General features: G+C 40.8%; 1 protein-coding gene across 3 annotated transcripts in view; it reads right to left on the reverse strand.

Annotated features, from left to right (window-relative positions):
- The window catches only part of podn (podocan), a 49139-nt gene extending 39504 nt beyond the window's left edge, over nt 1-9635 (reverse strand). For 2 of the 3 annotated variants that reach the window (XM_078218465.1, XM_078218467.1), the window contains exons 1-3: nt 9383-9635; nt 7515-7774; nt 5647-5740 (exon numbers count right to left, since the gene is read on the reverse strand). In XM_078218465.1, the coding sequence (XP_078074591.1) occupies nt 5647-5740; nt 7515-7766 (346 nt within the window). In that variant the 5' untranslated portion in view covers nt 7767-7774; nt 9383-9635. Of the gene's footprint in view, nt 1-5646; nt 5741-7514; nt 7775-8718; nt 8834-9382 lie in introns of those variants that run through there. The other variant, XM_078218466.1, reaches the window with a different exon arrangement.

Below are 9635 nucleotides of genomic sequence, written 5' to 3' on the forward strand. Positions count from 1 at the left end.
TAGATTGCCTAAGAGATTCCGTTTCTTCTCCAGTACAAATAGTGATGATGGGGGTTGATGAAAGGTTGGCTTCTGAGAGATGCCAATGGAAGATTGGTGTTGGATTCCTTCACACTACCCAGACCGGCTTCAACTGTCATGTGTATGGATGCGAATAGCTTCTGCATTTGGGTCTCTTGCTTATTTTTTAATATTCTGTCCTGTGATACAACACTAGAAAGGCTGGCATTTGTTGTCAATTGCTAATTGCCTTGAGGAAGTATTGATTAGCTACCCTCTTGAATAGTTGCAGTCCATCTGGTGTAGATATGCCACCCACACTGTATAGAGGGAGTTCCAAGTTTTGACCCAGCAACAGTGAAGGAATGGCAATATATTTCTAAGTTAAGATGTGTGTAGCTTGATGAAAAACTCCAAGGTGGTGGTGTTCCCATGTGTCTGCTGTCCTGTCCTTCTAGGTGCTAGAGGTTATAAGTTTAGGAGTTGCTGTTGAAGGAGCATTAGTGATTGCTACAGGGCATGTTAGGTAGACAATATAAGCTGTTGCCATTGTCCATCGAGGAAGTGAATGTTTATGCTGGTGGCTGGTGCTAGTGAATTGGGCTGCTTTGGACTGCATGGTGTTGAGTTTCTTGAGTGTTGTTGAAACTGCAATAATCCAGGCAAATGAGAATATTATATAATTCTGCTGACCTGTGCCTTGTGGACAGGCTTTGGTGAGTCAGGAGATGAGTTACTCACCACAGAGTTCCCAGCCTCTAACCTTGTCTTATAGCGACAGTATTTATTTGGCTGATCCAGTTAAGTTTCTGATCATGATAACCTCTCAGGACGTCAGTGATTTGGGATTCAGCAATCGTAATATCATCAATGGACATCAACGGGCGATGGTTAGATTCTCTCTTGTTGGAGATGGTTATTGCCACTTGTGTGGTGCAAATGTTACTTGCCACTTCTCAGCCCAAGCTTGAAAGTTCTCCAGGTCTTGTTGTATTTGGACTGCTTCAGTATCTGAGGCGTTGTGAATACCGTGTAAGCATCAGTGAACATCTCCACTTCTGACCGTATGTCAGAGGGAAGGTCATTGATGAAGCAGCTGAAGATTTTTGGATCTAGGACACTACCCTGAGGAACTCCTGCAGTAATATCCTGAGGTTGAGATGATTACCCTCCAACAACCATCTTTCTTTGTGTTATGTATCACTCAACCATTGGAGCGCTCCCCACCCGGCCCTAATTTCCACTAATTTCAATTACACCAGCCTTTCTTTTCAAACAGACACACAAGAGATAATGTAAGCATATAAATCAGCAGGGCTATATATACATTTGACCTCCATGCTGTACCCTAGACACTCATCCACCACTATCACAACTCCCCCTTCCTGACTGGTGTTCAGTATCTCACCCTGCATTCTTAGAATCATAGAATCCTTACAATGCAGAAAGAGGCCATTTGGCCCATTGAGCCTGCACCTATCCCCTTAACCCCATACATATTTACCCTACTAATCTCCCTGGCAATAAGGGGCAATTGAGCATGGCCAATCAACCTAACCCCCACATCGTTGGAGTGTGGGAGGAAACCGGAGCACCCAGAGGAAACCCACGCAGACACGGGGAGAATGTGCAAGCTCCACACAGACAGTCACCCAAGGCCGGAATTGAATCTGGGTCCCTGGAGCTGTGAGGCAGCAGTGCTAACCACTGTGCTACCGTGCACATTGAACATTACCATGCATCACTGCTAATGATGGTTAGTACTGTGGTAAATATGACTCAATGGACTCAGTTGGAGAATCCATATTGGCATTGCACTGCATTGTCTACTTGTCAACAATGAATGTATGTGAAAATATTTTTATAAAATACAAGAACACAAGAAATGGGAGCAGGAGTAGGCCATACGGCCCATCGAGCCTGCACTGCCGTTCAATATGATCATGGCTGATTTTGGGACTCAACTTCAAATTGCACTGCCACCATCTGGTCTCAGGCATAGGTCAGCATTTACAGCCACTCCCCAAAGAGGAAATGCAGTGGCAACTCACTGTTAACCATGGAAGAAGTTTACCTTGCCAGATACATGGGACTGAAGTGCAGACATAAAAGTGAATGTTCTAATTTCTCACTGGTGGGGTAGCTAATTTGGAATGGGAGCTTAACCTTATAACTAGCATGCATGACACGCTAACCCGTGCAAAGCTTCTCGATATTGTTCCTCGGGAAGCTTGACCCGCTGCACCTTTAAACCACCTTTAAAGTCCAAAGAGCATAATTGCTAAAGCTCATCCTGCTGTGGGAAATTGATTTTTGGCCTCATGCCTAATTACGTTTCCCCATTTGCCAAGCGTCCCACTGCTTGCAGGATCGGAAGATTCCGTCCATTGAATTTACAGCACATCTGGTCAACTGTGCTCTACACATAACCCATTTCATAATCTTTTTCCTTTTCAAATCCTTGTCCAATTTCCTTTATAAATTGTTTAGACCTTCTCTCAACAGCCACGTAAAATCTCCCGTATTTTGAAATTACTCCCGATGGAAAACAAACTCTTCTAACTTTGTTTTCCTAATGACAATTCTTAGTTTAATGTCATTTTGTTACCAATCAGTGAATGATCTTTCACTATTTTCTCTGTGTTCAAAAACGTTTTGTAATTTTGTAAACCTCCAATAGATATCTCATTAACCATCTTAGTGAAAAAGTCCCCATTTCTTTCAAGCTTTCTTTATATGTTTAAAAAAGGAAATAGACAAAAGGCGGGTAACTACAGGCCGGTTAGCTTAACGTCTGTAGTTGGGAAAATGCTGGAATCCATCATTAAAGAAGAAATAGCAGGCCATCTGGATAAGAATGGTTTGATTAAGCAGACGCAGCATGGATTCATGAGGGGAAAGTTGTGCTTGACGAATTTGTTGGATTTTTATGAAGATGTACTATTGCGGTTGACGGAGGGGAACTGGTGGATGCAGTGTTTTTGGATTTCCAAAAGGCATTTGATAAGGTGCCTCACAAAAGGTTGCTGAAGAAGATTGGGTCACACGGAGTTGGGGGTAGGGTGTTATCGTGGATGGGGATTGGCTATCCGACAGGAAGCAGAGAGTCGGAATAAATTTTCTGGTTGGCAGATGGTAACTAGTGGCGTGCCGCAGGGATCAGTACTGGGGCCTCAACTATTTACCATTTATATAGACGATCTGGAGGAGGGGACTGAGTGTAGGGTAACAAAGTTTGCAGACGACACAAAGATAAGTGGAAAAGTGAATGGTGTGGAGGGCGTAGAAGGTCTGCAGAGAGATTTGGACAGGCTGAGTAAGTGGGCGAGGATCTGGCAGATGGAGTATAACGTTGACAAATGCGAGGTTATTCACTTTGGAGGAAATAATAGCAAATTGGATTATTATCTAAATGGAAAAAATTTACAACATGCTACTGTGCAAAGGGACCTGGGGGTCCTTGTGCATGAGACGCAAAAACCCAGTCTGCAGGTGCAACAGGTGATCAAGAAGGCAAATGGGATGTTGGCCTATATCGCAAGGGGGAATAGAATATAAAAGCAGAGATGTCTTGTTGCATCTGTACAGGGTATTGGTGAGGCCGCAGCTGGAATACTGTGTGCAGTATTGGTCCCCTTATTTGCGGAAGGATATATTGGCCTTGGAGGGAGTGCAGAGAAGGTTCACCAGGTTGACACCAGAGATGAGGGGTGTTGATTATGAGGAGAGACTGAGCAGATTGGGTTTGTACTCGTTGGAATTTAGAAGGCTGAGGGGGGGATCTTATAAAGACCTATAAGATAATGAAAGGGCTGGATAGGGTAGAGGTGGAGAGATTCTTTCCACTTAGAAAGGAAGCTAGAACTAGAGGGCAAAGCCTCAAAATAAAGGGGAGTCAGTTTAGGACAGAGTTGAGGAGGAACTTCTTCTCTCAGAGGGTGGTGAATCTCTGGAATTCTCTGCCCACTGAAGTGGTGGAGGCTACCTCGCTGAATATGTTTAAATCATGGATAGATGGATTCCTGATCGGTAAGGGAATTAGGGATTATAGGGATCAGGCGGGTAAGTGGAACTGATCCACTTCAGATCAGCCATGATCTTATTGAATGGCGGGGCAGGTTCGAGGGGCTAGATGGCCTACTCCTGTTCCTATTTCTGATGTTCTTATAATTATAACCTCTTTTTGATAACTTTCTAGTAAATATTTACTGGCTTCTTTCCATTTCTCTAAAATTCCTCCTATAATGAGGTGCCCAAACTGTAAACTGTAATCTAATTTAATCTAACCAAAGCTTGTTCAAATACAACATAGTCAGAGCCCCCTCCTCTCACCCCTTATAAAGTACAGAGTTCCATTTTCATGCTCCTTCGTACTTGGATTCATACCATTGAAGATCTGTGCATCCACATTCCTGGTTCTCTTGGATTCCCTGCTATTAAGTATGTTTCCAGTTAGGGTACACATGTTTCCCAAATACCTCACTTATATTTGTTGCTGTTTCTCTTCCCACACCTAGTGGTGCACAAGGCAGACTTTTATCAGTTCCCATGGTGGGGTTTTTTCCGGCATATAGCTTGAGGACAACCACTCTACATCAAGCATGGCAGACCAGGTGCTTCTCCTACTCTTACCACCTGCCATTTGCATGTCTGGAAGGATTTACAGGTTGATATTCAACCTGTTGGGCCATGTTATGTTCGGACCTTCTTTGGCCATCAATCCTGGGGTAGGACTCGAACCCAGAGCTTCCAGCTCAGTGGCGGGGATACTACCCACTGTGTCACAAGACCTCCTCACATATATTTATATTGAACTTTATCTTACTTATTCACCTTGTCTATGTCTGTGTGCTCTCTCCTGTATTCTTTCATACAGTTTGCATTTCCTACAAACTGAAAGTGTAAATCTCATTCTTCTTCTATCTCCAAATCATCAATATAAATGGGAAACAGAAGGGCAGCCTGCACAAATCTCTGATCACGCCGCAATCTGGATCCTGCCTAATAAGAAAACAGCAGATTATCTTTAAAGACCTTCAAATTTCTATGCACATGCATCCCTCTGTCCCTTGAGAACTGTTGACCTTGAGAACCAGTCCAACGCCGGCATCTCCACACCTTGAGAACTGTGCCACCAGATTAAGTATTTGTCTGAACCTCTATAACCTGGGAAAGGAAATGAGTCAGCGAAAAAAAAACAAATGTTCATCAAAATGATCCAATGTACTTCTTGGTTCCTTCAATTTGTAAACAAATGAAGGAAAGATTACAAAGCCTAATTTTAAAGATAATTCAATTGTCTAATCACCAAGAATTAGTGAAAACTGAATATCTAATTGAGACCAATGTTCCTTCTGTTGTTTCTGGAGAGTGCAGGGGATTTTTATTTAAGCACATGGCTGCTTTTAAAGTGTTTTTATGTGGCTGCAGAAGCACAGTAATAAAAAAGGGCCGACTGGGTGGTGGGATTTTCAGGTTGCGTGCACAGCTTAGAAGCAACATTAGTTATGACATATACACTTATGAAAACAATTTTCAATCAAACTATTAGATTAAATATGTATTGTCAGGCGAACAACTGTCTGCATGAGGCCTGAGCTGTCCGGTGATTTTTGGAAACAGCACAAAATCAAAGCTTTTCCTTACCTTTTGAAGTAAGCCGGTTGTTCTGTAAATTAAAAGTCTCCAGATTCTGAAGTCTTGTTAACTCCTCCATAGGGATCACCTCTAAAGCATTGTTCTAAGTAACAAGAAATGACATGAGTTATTTGACTTCCTGCCAGCATTTCTGAACTTACACTCCACAGTTTTAAACATAGATGATGATAACTGAGTTGATTGTATGGGAGTCTCTGTGTCGCTTTCAATGGAGGGAAATTTTCAGTGGAAAACAGCCCTATGATTAACATGTAGATTGAAAAATTATGTGTAAAACAAAACAGGATGACAATGAGGCAGCACAGTGGCACGGTGGTTAACACTCCTGCCTCACAGTGCCAGGTGACTGTGTGGAATCTGCACATTCTCCCCGTGTCTGCATGAATTTCCTCCGGGTGCTTTGGTTTCCTCCCACAGATCAAAGATGTACAGGTTAGGCGGATTGGCCATAATAAATTGCCCCTTAGTGTCCAAAGATGTGTAGGTTAGGAGAGATTAGCGGGGCAAATGTGTGGGTTTACGGGGATAGGGCTGGGGATTGGCCTGTGTAGAATGCTCTGTCGGAGAGTTGGGTGCAGACTCAATGGGCCCAATGGCCTTATTCTGCACTGTAGGGATCGATGATTCTATGAATAGCTCTGCAGCTTATTCTATGCATTTAACTTCTGTAGTTATTACATTAATAGACTACTTGTATAATGTACTTTTGCCAAGACAAACATTATACATATACCTGCCAACATTCCACAGAGAATTATTTCTGCATCTGATCATGTATATTAAAGGTTTGACTGAAACATGTTTAAAATGCCAATGGTCATATTCTGCAAGTTTCAAAACAGCTCACTTCTTTTCACCATCTCCGGGACATTTTTATAGCATTTATTGAGATACACCACGTAGTGAATTGTATAGAAGGGCTCTGACAATTGGAATAGAGTAATTCATAGCAATTTTCACGGTTGGCTAACAATTATGTCTCTTGTGTCACTTTGGATCTTCCCAGCCACATTCCATTATTTTTATTAATGCAGTGCTGAAATGGCTTTGTGGGAATGCTATCATTTTGGAACAGGGTCTGACTTTGTCACAAGTATGATTTGTGGTTTGTTTCTCTTTGTTCATTTTTAACAGAAAATGACATCCCATGACAATACCAATTACAATTGTCATCTTGAATTTATTAATTCTGTGGACTGTCATTTTCAAAATGCATAAAACAGTTATTCAAATATTGGTATCAGTAATGAAAAAGAATAGGTGTTATGAAGTTATTTTGGCATAAAATTGAGTGTCAAATTTTAAGAATTTGAATACAACAATAATTCCCATTGTTACCTTTGCTAAGTTAATGTCCCAAAGGAGAGGGTGAGTGGATAAATGCACTGCTCAGTTAGGAAGTAACCCACAGAGACCCTGCAGGAACTTGCGGCTTTATCCCTAGTCTTAGTTAACTCAGGTAGGGTGAAGGCAGTAGCACTATGACTGGCTTCAGTGTACCTGGTCTTAGGTACCTCTCTATTCCTAATTGCAGTCCAGTGATTCTATTCTCGATAGGTTCAGCTGTATTGTCAGATTGACGTTAATTCCTAAAATTCACACAAGATCATTGGAGTTAAATAGCGGAGAGGGTTAACCTGCATCGCCATGAAGAATATCAGGACAAGTCAGGAGCACCCCAGAGGGAGAACCTGGGATAGGAGGAATGAAAGCGACGGACTACACTTTATTAAATAGAATTGAGGACAAACAATTATTGCAGCTATTATTATTAATCGAAAAGAAGAGCAGACATAGCTAGTTTTGGTGGAGGATCAAGACAAAGATTCTGCTGAGAGATTTATCCTATCCTTTACCTGCAGAGACAGGTGCAGTATTGACTTTGATAAGTTCCTGGGAAATTCCTTTAGATCCACCCCACCACAGTCTACGGTTCCATCCAGGTTGCAGCTGCAGTCAGGAGGGCAGTAAGGCACTTGCACTTCAGGAGCAGTTTTCCCTCCTGTACGAATCTCCATTGAGTCAGATAAATCATTTTCCTGGCACATTGCGCTGCAGCTGAAGCTCAAGAGCCACAGCAACAAGGAGTACCCACTGCTCCAATTCATTTGACCTCCTAAAGGAACAGAATCCATTTAATTTTAAACACATACTGGTTAGGGTGGAATGTTTCATCTTCCCTGATATTAGCTTTCAATTTACTTATTCTACTATTTAAATACCATTACTTTCTAAAGAATCCTGATTGTTTTGATTGATCAAGAATGTGACAAAAATTAGCCTTCAGTAAAATTTAACTTGGTATTTAACTCCATATGTTAAACACATGTATGCATTTAAATTCCCAATCTATAAAATATTCAATTATTTATCTTGACACACGCAGTACAATAAAAAAAACACATAAATATATCCAGTGATCTCCGTATTTGGCACCATTTCATATTTGAATAGTTGACAATGAGATTTAAATATTTTGATATGATTAATTGTTTTATCTGCTGCACATTTTTACATTAAACTGCAAACAATAAAATTATTAATATTGTTGATTCAGGAAGTGGACGCAGCTCACCTATCTTCATTAACTCTTAGCAATTAATTCAGTGTTAAGCTTCACAATGAGAACAAGTAGTTTTCACGTCTCCAAAGTGCCCTGGGTTTGGAAGAGTTTTTCAGAGGGGAAGGAAGATCCTTTCCAGATGTGAAACGAAACACGGAGACACTTCATTGATTTCTGTACAGAATTTCCATCCTTCTTCAACAATGTGGAAAAGAAATGCTTCGGCCTACTCCAGGGCTATCATACAGAAAAGCACAACTCTACAAAGACAGTTTGAGAGGAAATCTCTGGAGAGCCAGGTCAAAGCCTCCTATCAAACAGGCTCTTTTTATATCTAATCACACATTTTCTGTTTGGCTAAGAGCCATAATAACACAGAGAAACGTGTCAAATCCACTTTAAACACACCACTTAGAGTGAAAGCAGGAAATTACCACATATTAAATTTAACAGAAACAACTAAATCCCATGTCAATTAAATTTTGAAAATACTTTACCTTGTCTGGTATTATTAATTACGACTAGAATTCTTGCACCGGTCACTAAGCACTGAGATAATCACTAACAGGACTGAAGCAACGGATTTCTGTTTGAAGAAGTATCTGTTTGACCTAGACCAGTTTAAGCAATCTTACTTAGTAAAAGAACAGTTTCCAAATACATGTTGCTTTATTGTGACTGAAATTGATTAACATCTCCTTTTTCCAGCAATCAAGGTTCTGATGACACTATCTTGAACCCATCCTATACCAAACTGCACCCATCTAAATATTTCATAAGAAAAACGATAGCCAGTACCTGTACACATGTACCTGTAGCTTTTTATAAATCATTGTATTAATTTAATTTGACAACAAGAACTCAATACATTGTTAGATGAAGTAACAATCATTTTCTTTTCGAGATTTAACTGCAAATATACCACAAATGTGCAATTGTTTACACCATTATCATAAGTAGGAATTGCGCTGTAGAGCATAGATGTATTTTAATTTGGATTCCTATTAACTCAGTACTCCCGGGGTGACTGTTTTTGCTGGCTAACAAGTTAAAAACTTACATGTCCAGTTAGTTACTGATAAACCAGCAGCAGAAGATTCACATAACAAAATAAGTTGAACAAGCTTCTGTCCTAATAATGTCATGCAGACTGATACGCACCTGAGTCTGTTTAAAATCAACGCATATAGAGCTTATTCAGCAGAACAGAGGCAAGCAATCAATGCTCCCAAGTGTAACCTCAAGATATTGCTTTGTCTTTTCTTCCTGCCGGGTGTTACTCTGGCTCGAAGTTTCAGTAATGAGATGGCGTCAGAATATTTTACTTCTGTTTAGGTTGGACTGACAATCAAGTTTAAGTCTTGCATCTACCCTTGACAATACCAATCACGGCAAAGTTCTCTGAAGGAATAAG

This window comes from Mustelus asterias, chromosome 8 (assembly GCF_964213995.1).
Source record: "Mustelus asterias chromosome 8, sMusAst1.hap1.1, whole genome shotgun sequence".
Taxonomy (NCBI): domain Eukaryota; kingdom Metazoa; phylum Chordata; class Chondrichthyes; order Carcharhiniformes; family Triakidae; genus Mustelus; species Mustelus asterias.